Source organism: Bombina bombina, chromosome 6, assembly GCF_027579735.1.
Source record: "Bombina bombina isolate aBomBom1 chromosome 6, aBomBom1.pri, whole genome shotgun sequence".
Classification (NCBI taxonomy): Eukaryota; Metazoa; Chordata; class Amphibia; order Anura; family Bombinatoridae; genus Bombina; species Bombina bombina.
The window spans coordinates 58,852,241-58,877,202 of record NC_069504.1 but is presented as its reverse complement, the minus strand read 5'-3'; the positions used below and the strand labels follow the sequence as shown (position 1 = coordinate 58,877,202).

Here is a 24,962-nt window from a genome sequence, read left to right as displayed (position 1 = left end):
GCACTGCATGTTCAAAATACTTAAACCAATAACTTTGTGTTTAAAGCGCCATTTTGAAACCTAGGTATTGTAAACGGATTGGTACAGAGCAAAGGATACCCACGGAGTGGGTTTGGAAAACAATTAAATTTGCAGACAAGATTTCTGATATACGGTAGAGATATGTTAATGAAATGCTATTGATAAAAAGCGTATTTGGGGTAGTTAGTTAGTAACAGGCATAGAAAATATTTACTTACAGTGGCCCTTTAAGTACCACAGAGGACAAAAGTCACTTTCTATGGAACATTTTCTAAGACATACTAGTCTTTTCTTGAAACTGAGTTTTGAGAATTAGCTTTACTTACCTGTCTTTTACATTTGCTACTGGCTCATATGTGATATATATACATATTGTTTGGTATTTGGAACTGTTCATTATTCCCTCTACCTTGACTAAGGCCCCAGTTCCAGCTGAAGAATAACAGCCCCAAAGCATGATGCTGCCACCACCATGCTTCACTTTGGGTATGGTGTTCTTTTGGTGATATGCAGTATTATTTTTGCGCCAAACATATCTTTTGGAATTATGGCCAAAAAGTTCAACTTTGGTTTCATCAGACCAGAACACCTTTTGCAACATGCTTTTGGGAAACTTCAGATGTGTTTTTGCAAAATTTAGTCGGGCTTGGATGTTTTTTTTTGCAAGAAAAGGCTTCCGTCTTGCCACTCTACCCCATAGCCCAGACATATGAAGAATACGGGCGAATGTTGTCACATGTACCACACAGCCAGTACTTGCCAGTTATTCCTGCAGCTCCTTTAATGTTGCTGTAGGCCTCTTGGCAGCCTCCCAAACCAGTTTTCCTCTCGTCTTTTCATCATTTTGAAGAGACACCATATTTTCTTCACTTGCTGATGACTGTCTTCACTGTGTTCCATGTTATATCTAATGCCTTGGAAATTCTTTTGTACCCTTCTCCTGACTGATACCTTTTAACAATGAGATCCCTCTGATGCTTTAGAAGATCTCTGCGGACTATGGCTTTTGCTGTAAGATGCGACTAAGAAAATGTCAGGAAAGACCAACTAGAGCAGCTGAACTTTATATGGGGTTAATCAGAGGCACTTTAAATGATGACAGGTGTGTACTGACACCTTTTTAACATGATTTTGAATGTGATTGCTTAATTCTGAACTCAGCTACATCCCCAGTTATAAAAGGGTTACACTTATGCAACCATATTATTTTATTTATTTATTTTTATTTCCCATTACCTAAAAGATTTCAGTTTGTTTTTCAATTGAATTGTACAGTTTATAGGTCACATTAAAGGTGGAAAAAGTTCTGAAATGATTTATCTTTGTCTCATTTTGTTACATCACAGAAACCTGACATTTTAACAGGGGTGTGTAGACTTTTTATATCCACTGTATGTATATATGTATATATATATATATATATATATATATATATATATATATATATATATATATATTTATATATATATATATATATATATATATATATACAGTTCAAAATAGGTGCTCTCTCACAAACAATAATCCAAAATGCCAGGGTGCTGAAATGTATTCAATAGGAATGTAGAAAACAACAGCACTCTCTGGTCATACAGTGAAAAAATCCCTTACTTAATAGTGACGTTTCGGGGTATACAGCCCTTCATCAGACCAAGCTCTAGGCATGTAAGAAAGACTGCATATTTGGAGCAGTTACGATTTTTTAAAAGGTTTAGTAGCACTCTCACAATGAAAGAACAAGTTCATCAACCTCAGTAATTAGAACCTCATCAACCTCAGCCCTAGAACTGCCACTAACAAAAATAAAATGTTAAAATGAATGCTGGATACCTCTGTTTCTTTTTACAATGTATAGTATATTTTAAAAAATAAACTCACTGGAGATTGGTTAATTACTACTAAATCAGTCATGTTATTTAATAATTAAACTAGTATTTTGTTCAAAACAGAAAAATGTTTAGATATTTTAAGGAAATTCTAGGGTATTTTTTAGATATTTTTTTTTTCTAGGTACAAATGTGCCAATCATCAGCAATTTCCGAGTATATAGGCCTGCTCTAAATATGTAACAAGAAATGTATACTTATATTTCATAGTAAAATACTTGTTCAATGTAGAACATGAACTCAGAGCCTGTGTAAGCTACTATCCCAAAGCCGTAGCGCAGCTAGAGCCTTATAACTATTTATAGCAGCAGTTAAACCATCATACTCAAGCCACTGAGAAGCTGAATGGCTCAAGCACTACAGCAGCTATTAAAGGGAAATTAAACACTTTGAGATGGTAATATAAAATGATAAATCACATACAGTATATAAAAAGACGTCTGCAATATACTTTCATTATTTATTTTGCCCCCTTTTCCTGTAATTCTGTGAGCTTTTCCGTTTCTGTTAGAAAAGGAAGTGCAGATCACTGTTTATATTCCCCACAGCCATTGGCTGCACACTCTAGTGACCCATTTCTAACTGTACCTAATTGGCCACAGCAGAGAAGGTAACCTTAGTTACAAAATGGCAGCTCACATTGTTTTAAAGACACTAAAACTTTACACTTATGTTGTCAATATTTAAACATCTAATGCAACTTAGCTCACCTTTACACAGATCTCTGGAAAAATGAAAAAAAGTTGACCCAGTTGCCCCCAAAATGAAGAGGACTGTAGAATAACATAAAATAAAAATATGAGAATCTTTCTTTTTTGGGGGGAAAAACCGCACAAAGCAGTTGTAAGGGCTTAAAGTGAGGGGAAAGCGCCTTTATATGGATGTCAATGGGGACTGTGTTTTCACTATAAATATATATGCTTATGCATTTACAGTCCTGACCAGAAGTATTGAGAATCACACGGCTAGATTACGAGTTTTTGTCGCTAATGGTGTGGGGGGCTAACAAGCCTTTTTTTCTCACCGCTCACTTAAGACAACGCTGGTGAGCGTTGAGCAAAATTTAGCTCCACATCTCACTGTAATACCAGCGCTGCTTACGGTAGTGGTGAGCTGGCTAAACGTGCTCGTGCACGATTTCCCCATAGGAAACAATGGGGCTGAACTGGCTCAAAAAAAACCTAACACCTGCAAAAAAGCAGCGTTCAGCTCCTAACGCAGCCCCATTGTTTCCTATGGGGAAATAAAAGTTATGTCTGCACCTAACACCCTAACATGAACCCCGAGTCTAAACACCCCTAATCTTACACTTATTAACCCCTAATCTGCCGCCCCCGACATCGTCGCCACCTACATTATATTATTAACCCCTAATCTGCCGCTCCAGACACCGCCGCCACCTACATTATACTTATGAACCCCTAATCTGATGCCCCCAACATCGCTGAACCCTACATTTTATTTATTAACCCCTAATCTGCCCCCCCAACGTCGCCGCAACTATATTAAATGTATTAACCCCTAATCTGCTGCCGCCAACTTCGCCGCCACTATAATAAATTTTTTAACCCCTAAACCTCAGTCTAACCCTAACCCCCCCTAACTTAAATATAATTTAAATAAATCTAGATAAATTTACTACAATTAAATAAATCATTCCTATTTAAAACTAAATCCTTACTGATAAAATAAAGCCTAAGCTAGCTACAATATAACTAATAGTTACATTGTAGCTAGCTTAGGATTTATATTTATTTTACAGGCAACTTTGTATTTATTTTAACTAGGTAGAATAGTTATTAAATAGTTATTAACTATTTAATAACTTCCTAGTTAAAATAAGTACAAATTTACCTGTAAAATAAATCCTAACCTAAGTTACAATTACACCTAACACTACAATATCATTAAATTAATTACATAAATTACCTACAATTAACTACAATTAAATTAAATAAACTAAAGTACAAAAAAAACACTAAATTACAAAAAATAAAAATGAATTACAATTTTTTTAAACAACTAATTACACCTAATCTAATCCCCCTAATAAAATAAAAAAGCCCCCCAAAATAATAAAATTCCCTACCCTACACTAAATTACAAATAGCCCTTAAAAGGGCCTTTTGCGGGGCATTGCCCCAAAGTAATCAGCTCTTTTACCTGTAAAAAAAAATTCAATACCTCCCCCAACATTAAAACCCACCACCCACACACCCAACCCTACTCTAAAACCCACCCAATCCCCCTTAAAAAAACTAACACTACCCCCTTGAAGATCACCCTACCTTGAGCCGTCTTCACCCAGCCGGGCACAAGTGGACCTCCAGAGGGGCAGAAGTCTTCATCCGATCCGGCCAGAGGAGGACATCCAGACCGGCAGAAGTCTTCATCCAGGCGGCATCTTCTATCTTCTTCCATCCAGAGCGAAGCGGGTCCATCTTGAAGACATCCAACGCGGAGCATCCTCTTCCATCCGACGGCGACTGAAGAATGAAGGTTCCTTTAAGTGACAGGTAGCAATAGAGTCTAGGGAGCGCCTCAAAGTGGGCAGAGGATATTATGTCGCAAATGGTAAGTATACAACAAATTTATTATACAGACAGTAGATAATCTTATATTAACAAGTTAAAATTGGTTAAACAATGTCACATATAGTATCACATGAAAAATATTACACAAAATGATCACAAAGAAAGTTAGTTAAAAATACATGGATCCATGTTACATATACAATATGTTTAAAAGCCCTTATGGGGGGGAATGATAAAACAAACAGATCAAATGTAATAAAAGCAGTATAAATGAGTCCTATTTGGCCAGTCAGATGTAGAATTCTGACTAATTCAGACGTTTGTGTTCCTAATCTTCAAAAATTATAGATCCTGAGTAAAGTCTCTTCTGTGAAATAAAGTGTCTGTGTGACGTGGTCCAAAAAAAATGAAAAAGTGATAATTGTGTCAGTAGTAATGTCAAACAGATTAAAAAGTTAAAAATTAAAATTCATGATGAAAATGCCAAGTCGATGAATGTGTGATGAAAAATGTGATGAAAAAGTGTAGAAAAAATTATAAAAAATTAGTTCCAATTCCAATTGTGTAGTGGGATCACAATCCCATAGAAGAAAATATTTTCCTTAAAAATTAATCCTGTGTTAGTGTGTGGTTGATATTTATCCAAAAATAGATGTACAAAAATAGAACATAAATTCCCAGTATCCCTGTGGGAAACAAAGATAGAAAATAGTGCAATATTGCTTACAATAACTTACATATAAAATTGAAATAAGGCTTACCATACAATAGCCAACGCGTTTCGGCCCTTCCCTGGGCCTTTCTCAAGACGGTAGTATGGTAAGTAATAATAAGCCTCCTTTTATACTGTTGTTGGTTCAACAGAAGACACAATCAAATTAATATGAAGTTTAATTCTGCATCCTCAGTCCCTAGCGTTTCCAGTCTATCTATACCCCCAATTCTCCACAATATGTTTGCTTTACATACACAACACCCTCTGAATTGGTCAGTCAATGGTGGTCCAATTCCATAAGCCCACACCTATATAATATCGTAATAGTTGAGATATCCACCCTGGCAGTACCATGTCACACATAAGACCCCCAGGATGGAGGTTAGTACTATATCACCTAACACCTCATTCACCATCCCTTTGTATAAACAGGAATACCAAGTCCTACAAGGTGCATTACTTGAAATAGTGATCTCTGATACCTCACCTAACATGTGATCTCTGATTCCTCATTATAACATGCGAAGCATCCTTTTCAAATATGGATGTATAACCCATATTATCTAATACGCAATCAATCCAAGGCCCTTATATATATCTCTATATTCTATATATTTTTATATTTTAGATTTTAGATTTTACTATGTATTAATATATATTTTATTATGTATACATTTTTAATATATATCATTAACATTTTTAATTCCCTTGGGAAATGTATATTTACATGCATCTATGTCACTCATTGGCAATTATTCCCGTTTTTTACCTACTGCATTTTCCAATATGCCTCACTGTAACCACTCAGGTATTACCAATCTGTCCCAACATATGTGGAATGACTTAGTATAAACATATCCAATAAGCAAGAATTTGCGACAAACAAAATCGCACGACCGGAAGTGATGTTACTTCCGGTTTCATGTGAGAGGATGGCCGGAAGTGATGTCACTTCCGGCTGAACGTAAATAGCCAAAGGTAAACAGGTCATGGCAACAATCACCTTATACTTAGAAGTGAAGGGGACCTGTTACTATACATCGCGGGTACTAATATATAAGATACAATAGGCTCTGAACAAATTAGAACTCAGCATATTAGACAAAACCGGAAGTGATACTAACGGATTACACTTCCAGTTTCGATTTACCTGTGTATCAAAGTAAACATACAAACAATAGGCTCTAAACAAATTAGAACTCGGCATATTAGACGAAACCGGAAGTGATACTAACGGATTACACTTCCGGTTTTGATCTACCTGTGTATCAAAGTAAACACCCTGAAATGAATAATAAGAAATATGGAACATTTAAAAACGATGATTATAGTTATAACACAGGTGAATATACAAACAGCTTAAAACCACAGGCACAGACTAGAGGTTATTACTTCCGGTTCAAAGGTCCTTTTATTGGCGCGAAAATGGCGCAAAATGGGCTGAACCAACAACAGTATAAAAGGAGGCTTATTATTACTTACCATACTACAGTCTTGAGAAAGGCCCAGGGAAGGGCCGAAACGCGTTGGCTATTGTATGGTAAGCCTTATTTCAATTTTATATGTAAGTTATTGTAAGCAATATTGCACTATTTTCTATCTTTGTTTCCCACAGGGATACTGGGAATTTATGTTCTATTTTTGTACATCTATTTTTGGATAAATATCAACCACACACTAACACAGGATTAATTTTTAAGGAAAATATTTTCTTCTATGGGATTGTGATCCCACTACACAATTGGAATTGGAACTAATTTTTTATAATTTTTTCTACACTTTTTCATCACATTTTTCATCACACATTCATCGACTTGGCATTTTCATCATGATTTTTAATTTTTAACTTTTTAATCTGTTTGACATTACTACTGACACAATTATCACTTTTTCATTTTTTTTGGACCACGTCACACAGACACTTTATTTCACAGAAGAGACTTTACTCAGGATCTATAATTTTTGAAGATTAGGAACACAAACGTCTGAATTAGTCAGAATACTACATCTGACTGGCCAAATAGGACTCATTTATACTGCTTTTATTACATTTGATCTGTTTGTTTTATCATTTCCCCCATAAGGGCTTTTAAACATATTGTATATGTAACATGGATCCATGTATTTTTAACTAACTTTCTTTGTGATCATTTTGTGTAATTTTTTTCATGTGATACTATATGTGACATTGTTTAACCAATTTTAACTTGTCAATATAAGATTATCTACTGTCTGTATAATAAATTTGTTGTATACTTACCATTTGTGACATAATATCCTCTGCCCACTTTGAGGCGCTCCCTAGACTCTATTGCTACCTGTTAATACTCACTGTTATATATATTTACATTAAGTAAATAACTAACACTATGTTTTAACTGAGTATACATTTTAGATAAATGAATCTTCAATTAATATGTTTGTATGCTTCCTAAATAACCCTAGAAACATTCTTTAGTAAAAAGGGTAAACAGAAAGGAAGCAATTTCTTATATGAAATAATAGTTAAAATAATATTAGCTTAAAATAAAGTGGAATTTGTTAACAAAGAAAAAATGAAGGGAATGAGCAACAAGGAAATCTATTCACAAGCTGCAGTATGATATCATATTATTTCAATAATGGGAAAGAGAGAATTAATAACAGAACGAATAACTTTAGATTAGTTTAAAGCTTCGATTTGACCCAGGAGATGGAGAAACAATATTTTAGGTTTAACAGATAATTGTGAGTTGTGGAGTAACAATTTATAGCAACCGGAGTTGATAACAAGAGTGGAATATTATATTGAGATTGTTTGGTGAATAGTCCGGTAATGGTTCAGATAATGAAATCTTTAGATCAACATACATTTGATATCCATTAGAGGAATTAAGCGCACATACCTGTCCTTTTTATTAATCACAATTCTGAGTTTGATTACCAGAGAGAGTTCGTTTGTTTAGGCCTTAGCGTCCTCTGAGCTCAGCGTGCTGTGTCCTGCTGCTGTCGGCTTCGGGTGACGTCACCGGAGTTGGCGAAATTACTGACAGATATCTGAAGCAGCCTTGCGGTGATATAAGCAAAGATGAAAACAGAGTGGAATTAAATCTGTAAGTCTTAAATTGTATAAACTCCAATATTATTATAGATTTGTATTTGGAAATGAGAATATTGTTAAAGAGCTTTTTTAGCGTATCACTTTGTGCAGAATGACACAAAGAATTTTCAGGCTAGTATCGATATAAAAGAGCTGAAGTTATTTCACTCAATCTACATTCAATAATCAAGCAATGTATTGTGGGATTGGTGATCCTTTTATTGAGGATTGAAGAGGGAGGAGCAGAAAGCTTAAAGGGAAAGTTTACAACAATGAAACATGACACTCACAATATATATTAGGTGTCTTGTTTTCCTGGGGAGCTAGTAGGTTATAGGGTAGGCGCTGTGAGATAATTACTATACTCTGAGTTCCTTTAAGTGATGTCATCCAAGATGGCGTCACTTCAATTCAAATTGGCTGATAGAATCCTATCAGCCAAACGGAATTAAGGTAGGAAAAATCCTATTGGCTGATGCAATCAGCCAATAGAATTGAGCTCGCATTCTATTGGCTGATTGGAACAGTCAATAGAATGCAAGCTCAATCCTATTGGCTGATTGCATCAGCCAATAGGATTGAACTTCAATCCTATTGGCTGATTGGATCAGCCAATAGGATTTTTCCTACCTTAATTCCGATTGGCTGATAGGATTCTATCAGCCAATCGGATATGAAGGGACACCATCTTGGATGACGTCACTTAAAGGAACCTTCATTCTTCAGTCGCCGTCGGATGGAAGAGGATGCTCCGCATCGGATGTCTTCAAGATGGGCCGGCTCTGCTCCGGATGGAAGAAGATAGAAGATGCCGCCTGGATGAAGACTTCTGCCAGTCTGGATGTCCTCTTCTGGCCGGATCGGATGAAGACTTCTGTCCCTCTGGAGGTCCATTTGTGCCCAGCTGGGTGAAGACGGCTCAAGGTAGGGTGATCTTCAAGGGGGTAGTGTTAGGTTTTTTTAAGGGGGGATTGGGTGGGTTTTAGAGTAGGGTTGGGTGTGTGGGTGGTGGGTTTTAATGTTGGGGGGGTATTGTATTTTTTTTTACAGGTAAAAGAGCTGATTACTTTGGGGCAATGCCCCACAAAAGGCCCTTTTAAGGGCCATTTGTAATTTAGTATAGGGTAGGGAATTTTATTATTTTGGGGGGCTTTTTTATTTTATTAGGGGATTAGATTAGGTAAGCAGAAATGTGTATGGAGAGGCGCTAAAAGCTTAAGGTGCACACATATAAACCAAGAATATCGTAGAGTAAAGTATGGCTATGCCAAATTTAATAAATTATATTAAAATATAATAAAACACAAACAACAAAAATCAGGATACTGTGTAAAAATCGGACGTCTCCGATATAAATTGCTAAAATAAAAACAATAATATTGTTGCTACTATTGTATCTTTTCCCTATTGTTAGGGACTATAGGGTTGGGGGAGCTTGGTGTTCTCTTGAGCACACTTTTTTCATATGTTGGATTAGATTAGGTGTAATTAGTTTTAAAAAATTTTAATTTTTTTATTTTCTGTAATTTAGTGGGTGGGGTTTTGTACTTTAGTTTATTTAATTGTAGTTAATTGTAGGTAATTTATGTAATTAATTTAATGATAGTGTAGTGTTAGGTGTAATTGTAACTTAGGTTAGGATTTATTTTACAGGTAAATTTGTACTTATTTTAACTAGGAAGTTATTAAATAGTTAATAACTATTTAATAACTATTCTACCTAGTTAAAGTAAATACAAAGTTTCCTGTAAAATAAATATAAATCCTAAGATAGCTACAATGTAAATATTAGTTATATTGTAGCTAGCTTAGGGTTTATTTTATCAGTAAGTATTTTGTTTTAAATAGGATTAATTTATTTAATTGTAGTAATTTAATTTTGTTTTATTTAAATTATATTTAAGTTAGGGGGGTTAGACTTGGGGTTAGACTTAGGTTTAGGGGTTAATAAATTTAATATAGTAGCGGCGACGTTGGGGGCGGCAGATTAGGGGTTAATAAATGTAGGTAGGTGTCGGCATTGTTAGGGACGGCAGATTAGGGGTTAATAAAATTTAACTAGTGTTTGCGAGGCAGGAGTGCGGCGGTTTAGGGGTTAATATATTTATTACAGTGGCGGCGATGTCCGGTCGGCAGATTAGGGGTTAAACATTTTAGTTAAGTGTTTGCGATGTGGGGGGGCCTCGGTTTAGGGGTTAATAGGTAGTTTATGGGTGTTAGTGTACTTTGTAGCACTTTAGTTAAGAGTTTTATGTTACGGCATTAGCCCATAAAACTCTTAACTACTGACTTTTAAATACGGTAGGAGTCTGGACAGGAGAGGGTGTACCGCTCATTTTATCAAGCAATCGTAATACTGACGTTAGGAAAATCCCATTAAAAAGATAGGAATACGCAATTGACATAAGGGGATTTGCGGTATGCGAAAATCGCGGAAAAAAAGTGAGCAGTACACCTGTACCTGTCAGACTCGTAATACCAGCGGGCGTTAAAAAGCAGCATTGGGACCTCTCAACGCTGCTTTTTAAGGCTAACGCAAGACTCGTAATCAAGCCGACAGTGTTTTTAAATCTTTTTGTCAGATGTCACTATGGTATGCTGAAGTATAATTAGAAGCATTTTGTAAGTGTCAAAGGCTTTTATTGACAATTACATTAAGTTTATGCATTTAGGTCAATATTTGCAGTGTTGACCCTTCTTTTTCAAGACCTCTGTAATTCGCCCTGGCATGATGTCAATCAACTTCTGGGTCACTTCCTGACTGATGGCAGCCCAATCTTGCATAATCAATGCTTGGAGTTTGTCCAAATTTGTGGGGTATTTTTTGTTCACACACCTCTTGAGGATTGACCACAAGTTCTCAATGGCATTAAGGTCTGGGGAGTTTCTGCCATGGACCCAAAATGTTGATGTTTTGTTCCCCAAGCCACTTAGTTATCAATTTTGCCTTATGGCAAGGTGCTTCATCATGCTGGAAAAGGCATTGTTTGTCACCAAACTGTTCTTGGATTGTTGGGAGAATTTGCTCTTGGAGGATGTTTTTGTACCATTCTTTATTCATGGCTGTGTTCTTAGGCAAATTTGTGAATGAGCCCACTGCCTTGGCTGAGAAGCAACACCACACTTGCATGGTCTCAGGGTGCTTTACTGGCATGACACAGGACTGGTGGTAGCACTCACCTTTTCTTCTACGGACAAGGTTTTTTCCAGAGGCCCCAAACAATCGGAAAGGGGATTCATCAGGGAAAACTACTTTACCCCAGTCCTCAGCAGTCCAATCCCTGTACCTTTTGCAGAATATCAGTCTGTCCCTGATGTTTTTCCTGGAGAGAAGTGGCTTCTTTGCTGCCCTTCTTGACACCAGGCCATCCTCCAAAAGTCTTTGCCTCACTGTGCCTGCAGATGCACTCACACCTGCCTGCTGTCATTACTGAGCAAGCTCTGCACTGGTGGTGCTCCGATCCTGCAGCTGAATCAACTTTATGAGACTGTCCTGGCGCTTGCTGGACTTTCTTGGGCCTCCTGAAGCCTTCTTCAAAACAATTGAACCTCTGTTTTTTGGGGGATTAAGTTCATTTTCATGGCAAAGAGGGACTTTGCAATTAATTGCAATTGATCTGATCATTCTTCATAACATTCTGAAGTATATGCAAACTGCCATTATAAAAACTTAATAAAAAATTAATATTTGTGTCATTCTCAAAACTTTTGGCCAGGACTGTACATGCGCAAATATCGCCCTCGTTTAAGTGCATTATTGCACTCCATTTGTAATCTAGCCCTTAGTGTTTAATGTCCCTTTAAGAAATATCAACAGCAGCTGTTTTATTATAGGAGCTGTTACAACAGAAGGGCAGCCATCTTGTGACTTTCATTGTTATGTGTGGCTGCCTACAGTGCTTCCGTTGACCTATTTTTTGATAAACAGTTGTGTTTTTACATGGTTAACTACTTTTTGGTAAGACAAATGCACTCCACATTGAGTTGACACAACAACCCAACTTAACACTAATTGCAATTACTCATGATAATAATTTATCCTGCGAACCTTTCAAATCAACCTTACCATGCTGTGAAGTTACTCCACAACAACCATAACTGCAACCTCCTAGCAGATATCCCTTACAGCTTGCCTGTCCTCCCCAACACTACCATTTTAAATGTGTCCTCTGTCACTACAACTATTACTAATGGTTTATCCAATCCCCTACTGCTACAATCCTAACTTTCACTTCCCCTAAACACAAATACCCATAATGACTGACACAATCTTTATTCTATAGTATTATGGAAGCACAATATGTGATAACTCAACTCCATAATTTGTACCTTTAAATATCTCACTAGAGTTGTTTAAGCATTTTTGAACTTCCTGTACAAGCTGTAGGGCGCCACTGGGAGAGGTTTGCAAGAAGAGGGTTATATGCTGAGTGGATCTCGGTCACAAGACCGACTCTTTGTTACTGCTCTGCCTAGTATTTCCCCAGTCAAGGAACCACTAATAAATGGTCCATATCAGACATACAAGATATTTTTATAGAATTGTTTCGATAAGAGTCTTATATGTTAGAAGGTACAATGAGTTAGGCCATATGTTGGCCAGCTATAAAACAGGTCCAGCTACAGCAGATCCTTTTTTAATTGATCCATTTTCACAGTTTGCCTCTTAATAATAGAATCCCCTAACAGCTAATCACAATGCACAACTTCTTTGACAATATAGGTTCTAATGTTACTACACAGTACCCCTAACCATGACCTCCCTTTATAATTATATATATTTAAACCCTACCTGCTTCACTTGCAACTAATGACAGCCTGCATGAGCTCTCTCACCTTAATCCCCACAAATCTCCTAAAGGATTGCCTTTCATAACCCCCCTCCTCAAACAAACACCCAAGGGACCCCTTTATGCAGCCCATCCAAAGCAATTTGTCCATACCCAAAGGACCCTCCTACACCCCTAACACCTATGTGCAAAATCAGCAGTTAAATGGACAGCCAACACCTTGTAATTACAAGACATTTATGTTGTGTAGCTATAGTATAACATATTAGCCAAGTCTTCGTGTTTAAACGAATTAAAATCATTTTTACTGCAATTATATTTCAATAGTCAAACTCCACTCACCATTTGCCTTATTTGGATGATCCAATCTGGGCTTTAGTCCTGAGACAGCAAGGCTAGTCCCAGCTATAAGGTTAGTGTATTGTTTTGCAGTTGTTACCAGTTAAAGCCAATTAGGGACAGATATATAGCAGGGTTAGCCTTGAGAAGTCAGCAGGGCGTGGTTTAAATTCTAGGAAATATAAATTGCTCAATATTCAGAGGTAAATTACATGAAAATGAGGCAAAATAAATAATGAAAATATACTGCAAAGTTGTCTCATTATGCACATTTTATATAAAATCTCAAGTTGTTTACTGTCCCTTGAAAAGAATATAAATAGAAGTATCATGTATTTGGAACATGAATACGTTTTTAGGATTTTGTGTGGGGGCATTCAGTGTAAGGAGTAGATCTTGTGGTGGTGGGGGGCATGATGTTGAGGGGGCGGGTTGGCTGTTCGGATTTGTTAATTGTAGTGGATTGAGGTCAGGTTTACGATCAATGGGATATAACACTGGTAAATATATAATATAGATATAATTGTTATAGCAGCTGGGCTCCAAAGTTTCTTCAGTTGGTTATCGTGACCCCTGTAAGGAGCTACTATTATTTAGCAGCACACAAACAGCACACTGTGGTAATCATAGTGTGATTGTCACTCAAATAAAGCTGCTATGAAAACTGTGCTGTCCCAGTGGTTCTATTTGTACAACAAACATAAGATATGTGACACAGACAGAAAGGAACTCATCAAACAATAAACTCTATCAAAATACAACACTTCCATTTTTATTTTTTGGTTTTTAAATTGCTTTATTTCTTTAGATTTTATTTTCAAACATATTTATTTAATTTACTAACTGGTTAACACTTTTCTTACCCTGTTGATGAACAAATAAGAAGATGGCATACACGCGTATTCTCCAGTTATAGGCAATATACTCATCTGGAGTGAAACGTTGACTTTGTGTTAATCCTGTAATATAAATGCTAAAATTCTAGAACAAAATAGGGCATTTTATTTTTTTACTAAAATGTCCCTTTAATAACATTCACTGCTTTTTATATAAAGGAGTTAGTTACAGCATTTAGGCAAATGGTGATAGGCCCATGAACATGCCAAGGTCTCTTCCCACTGGGTCCCTAACCTACAGCCAAATTCAGCTAGATTATGAGTTTTGAGCGCTATAGGGAAAGTAACGAACACAAAAAAAGTTGCGTTATTTAACCCCCTATAGTGCAGCCATTACAAGTTTTAAAAAACCCGGTTTGTGAGGGCAATATGGTGCTTTTAAGCTCCATACCGCACCAAAATACAAGCGCTGTTTTGACGTGCTCGTGCATGTTTTCCCCATAGTCAGAAAAAAGCCTAACACCTGCGATCGTGGAAAGAAAAGCTCCGTAACGCAGCCCCATTGAAATCTATGGGGAAAGAAAACTAACGTGTAAACCTAAACAACCCTAATCTTCCCCCCACCGACATCGCTGGCACCTACATAATGTTATTAACCCCTAATCTGCCGCTCCCAATATCGCCGCCACCTAAATAAATCTATTAACCCCTAATCTGCCGCTCCCAATATCGCTGCCACTATACTAAAGTTATTAACCCCTATTCCGCCACACCCCAACATCGCCGCCACTATGTTAAAATTATTAAACCCTATTCTGCCGCTCCCCAACATCGCTGCAACTAAATAAAGTTATTAACCCCTAAACCTCTGGCCTCCCACATCACTACCACTAAATAAATCTATTAACCCCTAAACCGCCAGCCCCCCACATCGCAACAACCTAAATTAAACTATTAACCTCTAAACCTAACGTAACCCTAACACCCCCTAACGTTAACATAATTTAAATATAGCTAAATTAAAGTTACAATTATTAACTAAATAAATAGTTATATTGTAGCTAGCTTAGGTTTTATTTTTATTTCACAGGTAAGTTTGTAAGAGAGAGAGAGAGAGAGAGAGAGAGAGAGAGAGAGAGAGATCAGATCTGGGAATTGCTGTAGGGAATTTATTCTTACAGTTTCAGCATCTAGTCTTTGATAACCATCTTCAAATGTAATGATGGAAGGAGAGTATTTGAAGAAATATTGATGTTTTCCGGCAAACAATATTCAAAGCCTTTTCAGCATTTTTTTTATTACATTGGAAAGATGGTTTTGATTTTTTTTATGAAGTTCATCTCTCTAATTTATCCAAAGGATTAAATTTTGATTCCATCGCTTTTTAGATTCTGTACCTTCTGTATGTTTTAGCATATGAGCCTTGAAATCCTTTCTCCTCAATAAGTTAAAGGGACATAATACTCATATGCTAAATAACTTGAAACTGATGCAGTATAACTGTAAAAAGCTGACAGCAAAATATCACCTGAGAATCTCTTAGTAAAAAAGGAAGATATTTTACCTCACCATTTCCTCAGCTCACCAGAGTAAGTGCTGTGTAAAAAGTTATACTTTAGCTGCTGTTCACCTGCAGGTAAAATAATTAAGAAATGAACTGCAGCCAATCAGCATCAACAGTGCTGAGGTCATGAACTCTTTTACAGTGATCTCATGAGATTTCACTTAACTCTCATGTGATTTCATAGTAAACTTCCTTAAACTGAATAAGGAAATAACAAGAGTGTGCATGAGGCTAACTCCCTTGCCTGTCCCGGGACAAGCATACTGATTTGCGGCTTAAAGTCCTTTACAATGGGGTACATTTAGGACATTTTGAGGTAAAATATATTTCTTTTTTACATAGAGATGTTCAGGTGATATTTTCTAGTCTGCTTTTTTTACACCTATGCTGCATCACTTTCAAGTGTTTTAACATTTGGGTATCATGGCCCTTTAAGAAGATTATGAGACCAATATATACTAGTAGCAATCATATCTAAATATAACTTCTAAAATACTTTTAGGAATGAAATTTAGGAACCATTAATTTAGCTTGTTACTGGGGTTACCATCTAAAGTAGAAGTGCCCAAACTTTTTATATGGAGGACAACTTTATATTATACTCATACGTAAGCGAAAGATCTAAAAAATGGTAATGGGTTGTAATCACATTTTTGCTCAAATTATAAATAGAAAATTAGTTATTGTTAATTAAGGATCCCTGCCAGTGTCACATTGGGAAAAAAAATCGGTACCATGCAGTAATACATCATGCGCATGATGTAATAGATCGTGAGCATGACAAATTAAAACGTTTCCACTATTTAACTATTTCATGCAGACTCAACAATCAGTAAGGCGTGCGCACAAAATAGGAGTTCCAAACAATGTAGTTGCATTGTGCGCACAAATGATCTATTTAGTTTGCACAATGTAACTGTATAATAAGGGTCTTAGTCTCCTCCTCCCTTAGGCGTAAGTGGAGTTGAGTACAGAGTGCAATAATTACTTTAATTTGTAAACTGATAGTTTGACTTCAGCAAATCCTACAAGGATCATCTCGTACCTTCCATGTCAATAATTTGTGTCTCTAACATCTCCTATACCTGTTTGCAATAAAATTTAAGTATTATTCATTTGTAATTTCTGTAAATAACATCCCGCTGCAGATCTACACTAGTGGTTCACCATATACTCACAGGAGTTTTCATCCCCAGTCATTTACTCAACTAACATTTCTCTGTGTAATACATTGCCTCTGAAGTAAGCACACATTGAATGCAAGTGTGAAACGTGGGTATTACGCACTGCCGGAGCCCAGGATAATACACGCTGTCTCATGCTCATATTGCACCATTGGCAGGCCAAGTTAGGGAGGCAACATACTGCACAGAGGAATGTCAGTTGAGGAAATGGCTGGGGATGAATAAAAACCCCCATGTGTCATTTCTCGCACTCTTGGTATGCAAAGCTACGCATGTCTGTATTACATTGTGAGCACAATGTATTACAGAGTTGTAATGATCTTCATTTTTTCCAGGGCTCCATAATTCATTAAATGTATTTAAGTGTTTGTACCACTCAAGTTTAGAAAATGTAGAACAAAGAAATACCTAATTAGAATATTTAAACAAATTGCTGTTGACTATTTCTTATAGAGCCGTAGTTCTCCTGATCTAAAGATTTGATTATCTTCTGGGTCAGTGAACATTATAAGGTCCACCAGGCGGTAAATTAATTTAGGGCCTGTTTTCCCATTTGAATTCAATCTAGGAGAAAAAATACTGTCAAGAATTGCAGTAAAAGATAGATTTAAACACTATAGTGTGCTCAAGTAAATTAACCTAAATGACATAAAGTGGAATTGTCTGAAGTATAAATATTATTTTTGTTCAGGTCAGAACTTATTACATTGTTTATATATTATATTATAATACTTTGCTTATTAAAATGTACATCATTTAGATCCAACAAATGAAAAAAGTGTGTTTTGATATCCTTTTAGCCTCAAATGAAAAACTGGACCACTGGCAATGTGTTCTTATAATATAATTTCTTCTTATAATACAGGTACTTTATGTATTGTTAAACAATTTAAATCACCTGTTAAAACCTGTGACTCTGAGAATTAATAACCATACATACTGATTTGTATGTCACTTTGTGTTGTCTCAGGAGAATCTGTTTTTTGTGATGGAGTATCTGAATGGAGGAGACCTCATGTTTCACATACAGACCTGCCACAAGTTTGACCTTGATAGAGCAACGTAAGGAGATCATTGGATCGTTTTATGTTTGGGTTATAAGGGTTTTATGTCTCCATACTGTACTATGAAACTCTCATAAAAAGAAGAAAATGCATTTTTTTTAATTTGAGCAGCATGGTATATAAAGAAGGAACTAGTTATTTCAGTAAATATGATAAGTAGACTTATTAGTAAATAACCATTTGGATTAAAAGAACATGGCCTCTAACCCTGTTTTTTTATGACTGGCTACTCATTAACTGGTTGATTAATGATAGGCTGCTTTTTAACCGTTTGGTTAATGGCTGGGGTTGCTAGAGGTAGTCAAGCTGGTATTTCTAGAGGTAGTAGGCCTGGGGTTTCTAGAGGTAATAGACCTGGGATTTCTAGAGGTAGTAGGCCTAGGGTTTCTAGAGGTAGTAGGCCTAGGGTTTCTAGAGGTAGTAGGCCTAGGGTTTCTAGAGGTAGTAGGCCTAGGGTTTCTAGAGGTAGTAGGCCTAGGGTTTCTAGAGGTAGTAGGCCTAGGGTTTCTAGAGGTAGTAGGGCTAGGGTTTCTAGAAGTAGTAGGCCTGAGGTTTCTAGAGGTAGTAGATCTGGGATTTCTAGAGGTAGTAGGCTTGGGGTTTCTAGAGGTAGTAGGCTTGGGGTTTCTAGAGGTAGTAGGCCTGGGGTTTCTAGAGGTAGTAGGCCTAGGGTTTCTAGAGGTAGTAGGCCTAGGGTTTCTAGAGGTAGTAGGGCTAGGGTTTTTAGAGGTAGTAGGCCTGGGGTTTCTAGAGGTAGTAGGCATGGGATTTCTAGAGGTAGTATGCCTGGGGCTTCTGGAGGTAGAAAGCCTGGGGTTTCTAGAGGTAGTAGACCTGGGGTTTCTAGAGGTAGTAGACCTGGGGTTTCTAGAGTTAGTTGGCCTGGGGTTTCTAGAGGTAGTAGGCCAGTGCCTGGGATTTCTAGAGGTAGTAGGCCTGGAATTTCTAGAGCTAGTAGACCTGGGGTTTTTAGAGGTAGTTGGCCTGGGGTTTCTAGAGGTAGTAGGTCTGGGGTTTCTAGAGGTAGTAGGCTTGGGGTTTCTAGAGGTAGTAGGCCTGGGGTTTCTAGAGGTAGTAGGCCTGGGGTTTCTAGAGGTAGTAGGCCTGGGGTTTCTAGAGGTAGTAGGCCTGGGGTTTCTAGAGGTAGTAGGCCTGGGGTTTCTAGAGGTAGTAGGCCTGGGGTTTCTAGAGGTAGTAGGCCTGGGGTTTCTAGAGGTAGTAGGCCTGGGGTTTCTAGAGGTAGTAGGCCTGGGGTTTCTTGAGGTAGTAGGCCTGGGGTTTCTAGAGCTAGTAGGCCTGGAGGTTCTAGAGGTAGTAGGCCTGGGGTTTCTAGAGGTAGTAGGCCTGGGGTTTCTAGAGGTAGTAGACCTGAGGTTTCTAGAGTTAGTTGGCCTGGGGATTCTAGATGTAGTAGTTTGCATTAGGGTTATTGGTATTTAGCAATTCTGTTGTGATTAAGATCTTGCTGTATATATTGTGTAGCAGCAGTATTATAGCAGTTGATAATGCTAGTTAAACATCTTAGCTATGTAAGAGACTGGTGAGTGCAACTTTATTGCAAGTGTAAGGGGTTGGGCTGCCTTACCTGATATAAAAGTTAGTGTCAGCCATGACCATTGCTGGCTTTCTGACAGTTGCATTTTGCATTTTGTGTTATCTCCCACAATAGAAGCAGAAGAGTTACATGTTTGCAGTTTTTTTACACATTTAAAAGTTATATAACAAATATAAAAAAAATGGGAGAAATAATATAGAGAAATGTAGCTACTGCCAAAAATTTGCAGCTCCTTCTCTGTATAGTGCACTTCAAACTGATGTGCATGATATGACTTGTCAAGAAGACAACAGTATCACTGATTTGTAAATGTGCACCACTTCTGTCACAGGGTACAAGTATACTTAATTTTCAAGATGGCAGCGCCCAGTGTAAAGATGCAGAGCTTCACTAACCGTAACCAGCACTTTTGGAGGGTTAAAGTAAGAGAATAGTTTAGAAGAGAGCTGCAGGTACAATAGGATGGTGAGTAGGAACTATGCTATTGTGGTTGTACCCAGCAATTAAATGTCCCTTTAAAGGACCAGTAAATACAGAAGATTTGCACAATCAACAAATGCATAATTAAAAGACAATGCACTTAGGGCTATAATTAACAAGGGCCGAAGGGCCCTTTGTTTCCCTTGTTTCCGCGTGAGCCTTCAGGCTCGCTGGAAACAGCAGTTTCCATAACTTGTCCGCTGCCTCTGAGGTTGCGGACATCAATCCACCCGATCCTATATGATCGGGCTGATTGACACCCCCTGGCCGCGAATCTGCAGGAGATGGCATTGCACAAGCAGTTCACAAGAACTGCTTGTGCAAAGATAAATACCGACAGCGTATGCTGTCAGCATTTATCGATGTGCGGCAGACATGATACGCTACATTGTATCATGTCCGCTCGCACTTTAATAAATTGGCCCCTGAGTCTGAACTTTAAATGAGTAGCAGATTTATTTCTTACAATTTTCAAAGTTATGTCTATTCCCACTCCCTCTGTATCATGTGACAGCCATCAGCCAATCACAAATGCATATACGTATATTCTGTGATTTCTGGCTACTTGTATTACAAGCAGAATGAGTGTGTGCTAATAGAGCTCTGCGCTATACATTATACGTATAAGAAATATAACTAATGGTTTGCCAGATTTATTCATTTTGTTTTGTTTTATAGATTCTACGCAGCTGAAATTGTTTGTGGCCTTCAGTTCCTTCATTTGAAAGGCGTAGTGTACAGGTAAGTAGTTCCTGTTTTATATCAGGTATTTATTCCACAATATTACTGGAGTCTTATTATACTAAATAACATGAATCCGCTTTTCTACTACATTCTGGTCTATGGCAAATTAGCTTAATCCTAATTTAAAATCCACATTTACCTTATTGTACAACTAATTAGATATGGAAGTCAACATTAAACTTTAATGATTCTAACAGAGCGTACCATTTAAAGTGACACAAACCCCAAAATGTTTTGTTCATGATTCGGATAGAACATACAATTTTAAACAACTTTCTAATTTACTTCTATTGACAAATTTGCTTTATTCTCTTGTTGAAGCAATGCACTACTGAGAGCTAGCTGAAGAGATGTGATGAGCTAATTATATATGTGCAGCCACCAATCAGCAGCTAGCTCTCAGTAGTGAATTTCTGCTTCTGAGCCTACCTAGGTATGCCTTTCAACAAAGGATAGCAAGAGAAGGAAGCACATTAGATAATAGCAGTAAATTGGAAAGTTGTTAAGAATTTCATGATCTATCTGAATCATGAAACTTTAGTTTTGACTTTACAGTCCCTTTACATGCATGCATGTATCATCAGAATTTTATTATAACATTGTTACAAACATTACTGAGTTTTCTTTATATTGCATTTTGTGTAGCTGTTTGATTGTTCTAAGGAAAGGGGATATGCCCTCATCCTCCTAGACCTCTCAGCAGCTTTCAACACTGTCGACCACAACACCCTCCGCACCCGCCTACACAACGCTGGCATCCGCAGCAAAGCCCTGGAATGGATCATCTCCTTCCTCACGGGCAGAACCCAGAAAGTCAGACTCCCGCCTTTCTCCTCCAAACCCACACCAGTCAACTGCGGTGTACCGCAAGGCTCTTCGCTGAGCCCCACCCTCTTCAACATCTACATGGCCCCTCTTGCCGCCATCGTCCGACGCCACAACCTCAACATTGTCTCCTACGCCAACGACACCCAGTTAATCATCTCACTCACCCGAGATCCCACCACCGCCAAAAAGAACGTCCACGAAGGCCTGACAGCAGTCGCTGCCTGGATGAAGGACAACCGGCTCAAACTGAACACAGACAAAACTGAAGTCCTCCTCCTCTAACCCAATACATCCGCATGGGATGACTCCTGTTGGCCCACAACCCTCGGTCACCCTCCAACCCCAACCGACCATGCACGAAAACTAGGCTTCATCCTGGACTCCTGACTCTCCATGGACCGGCAAATCAATGCCATCACCTCAACATGCTTCCACATTCTCCACCTGCTACGAAAAATCTTCAAGTGGATCCCTACCGAAACCAAGAAAACAATCACCCACGCACTCGTTAGCTCCACCATCAAACTCCAAAAGAGACTCCAACGTATCCAGAACGCCTCAGCCAGACTCATCCTTGACATCCCTTTCCAATGCCACATCACCGAACACCTAAGGAACCTACATCAGACCCAAATACCTCAACCACCGTGTAAATTTCTACACCCCCGCCAGACAACTCAGATCGGCCAACCAAGCACTCGCAGTCATCCCCCGCATCAGCAAATACACAGCGGGTGGAAGATCCTTTTCCCACATGGCAGCAAAGACATGGAACACCCTCCCGCTGCACCTCAGACAATCCACCTCCCTTACAAAGTTCATAAAGGACCTAAAAACCTGATTCTTTGACTGAATGCCCATCCCCTCCCCCCCCCCTCCCCCCTTCTCCTATCCCCTTTCCCTTAGCGCCTTGAGACCCTCACGGGTAATTAGTTCACGCTCTATAAGTACCCAATAGATAGATAGATAGAGGGATGGGCAAATGTTTCACAACATTTGAAAAATGAAATGAATTTTAACACATTCGTTCGTTCGTTTCAAATTTTGAATGTTTGTACAACATTCTAACATTAGTTTAATCTAATAGTATTTCTAATGCTTTCTTTAAATGTAATATTCAATTAGAATTGTTCTAATAATTCGATTCGAATTATGCAATATTCAAATTCCCAAAAAATCTAATTTATATATTTGTAATAGTATTTCTAATGCTTTCTTTAAATGTAATATTCAATTAGAATTGTTCTAATAATTCGATTCGAATTATGCAATATTCAAATTCCCAAAAAATCTAATTTATATATTTGTAATAGTATTTCTAATGCTTTCTTTAAATGTAATATTCAAATTATACAATATTCAAAATAGAAACATTCAAATTGATATATTTGTATCTATTATTTATCAATTTACTAAATTCCCTACCACATGAACTATTGAACTTTAATGGTATTTTGTTGATGATTGTTAGAAATGTTTTACTAAAGGATTGTAATTAACCGCAAAATGTGTACATCCAGGAAGGGAAGTTGTTAAAAATAATGGGTCGATCACAATCCCTTAATAAAAGTTTATATAGGTATATATTTGACCAAAAAAACTATATATATATATATATATATATATATATATATATATATACATATATATATAAAACACACAGAGAAAACCCAGCACTCACTTACAAGCTCTCAGCTAAGATTTAAAAGCAAAAATGGAAAGGTTAGTTACCGCATCTGGCCAAATGGGACAAGCCCAGGTACCTCGTCAAGGTCCTTTCCAATACCTGGGACCCTAAAACAGCCACACACTGCAAGCTTTCAAATCCAAACAAACTGTGAACATGGGAAGGGTGCACAGGCATATGTAATCACCCTAGACATATACAAAACACGGAAGGGAGCTGCATTCTCATACCGGACCGGGTACACATCCCATGACCCTGCAACATGCTCAGCCCTGGGTGCCACTGGCACTCACAGGAAGCTGTGCTGCCCCCAGAGCCACAGGCAGTTAACCCCATACAGGTCTGGGTGCAAGAACCATAGGGAAAATTACAAAACAAATTAATACAACACACAGAGAAAACCCAACACTCATTTACAAGCTCTCAGCTAAGATTTAAAAGCAAAAATGGAAAGGTTAGTTACCGCATCTGGCCATTAAATTGTTTTGTAATTTTCCCTATGGTTCTTGCACCCAGACCTGTCTGGGGTTAACTGCCTGTGGCTCTGGGGACAGCACAGCTTCCTGTGAGTGCCAGTGGCACCCAGGGCTGAGCATGTTGCAGGGTCATGGGTGTGTACCCGGTCAGTGCAGGTGGCAGATTCAAAAGGGAAAAACAACTACTTCAAATGATTGCATAAAGGTAAGGAGCAATTTGTAAACAATTTAATAAACTCAAGGGGGTCAATTAATCAAGCTCAATACAGAGCTTGATGCCCTTTGTTTCCGGTGAGCCTTCTAAAGACCGCTGCTCCATAACCTGCCCATCTGCTCTGAGGCGGCAGACAGAAATCAACTTGATCGAATACGATTGCGTTGATTGACACCCCCTGCTAGCAGCCGATTGGCCGAGAATCTGCAGGGGGTGACATTGCACCAGCAGTTCACCAGAGATGCTGGTGCAATGATAAATGCCGACAGTGTATGCTGTCGGCATTTATCGATATGCGGAGGACATGATACGCTACATCATATCATGTCCGTCCGCACTTTAATAAATATACCCCCAAGAGGCAGCAGCGTATTTTAGCCTAGGAAAACAAGGCACTTGTCTAGGGCAGCACTTTTTGAGTTTCACTGCACACACACTCACTACACAAAAACACATACACACACTGCATGCACACTGCACTACACACACTCACTACACACACACACACCATAAACACACACATACACACACTGCATGCACACTGCACTTCACACACTCACTACACACACACACTCACCATAAACACACACATACACACATGCGCACTTGAACATGAACCTTTTCTTTAGAAAAACCATGAAAAAGTGTCATGCTACACCCTCACTAAAAAATATTACAGCCAAAAAAGGCCTAAAACCTGTGGTTGGGGGGGCAGCAGAATTTTGAGTGCCTAGGGCATCACACTGATTTATCTACAAAAATATCCATTTTCTGTTGTAAATCAATACAACGATTGTGATCGACCCAATGTGCCCAACCCTAGTAGGTATAAAGTACAGATGTGGATCTGCTTATAACAAACTCCACAAGGACATATTAAACAGCAACTATGGATCACATCATTCAACCCCATAGTTACGGATTCAGCATCTCTATTTTATAAACACCATCATAATATGTTTTTCT

The 24,962-nt window shown here is 38.0% G+C and overlaps 1 protein-coding gene across 3 annotated transcripts in view; it reads left to right on the top strand.

The window, feature by feature from the left end:
- The window catches only part of PRKCQ (protein kinase C theta), a 156,040-nt gene that overhangs the window by 87,675 nt on the left and 43,403 nt on the right, over positions 1 to 24,962 (top strand). For all 3 annotated transcript variants that reach the window (XM_053716425.1, XM_053716424.1, XM_053716426.1), the window contains 2 exons: positions 17,919 to 18,010; positions 20,726 to 20,788. In XM_053716425.1, coding sequence (XP_053572400.1) covers positions 17,919 to 18,010; positions 20,726 to 20,788 — 155 coding nt within the window. The remainder of the gene's footprint in view (positions 1 to 17,918; positions 18,011 to 20,725; positions 20,789 to 24,962) is intronic.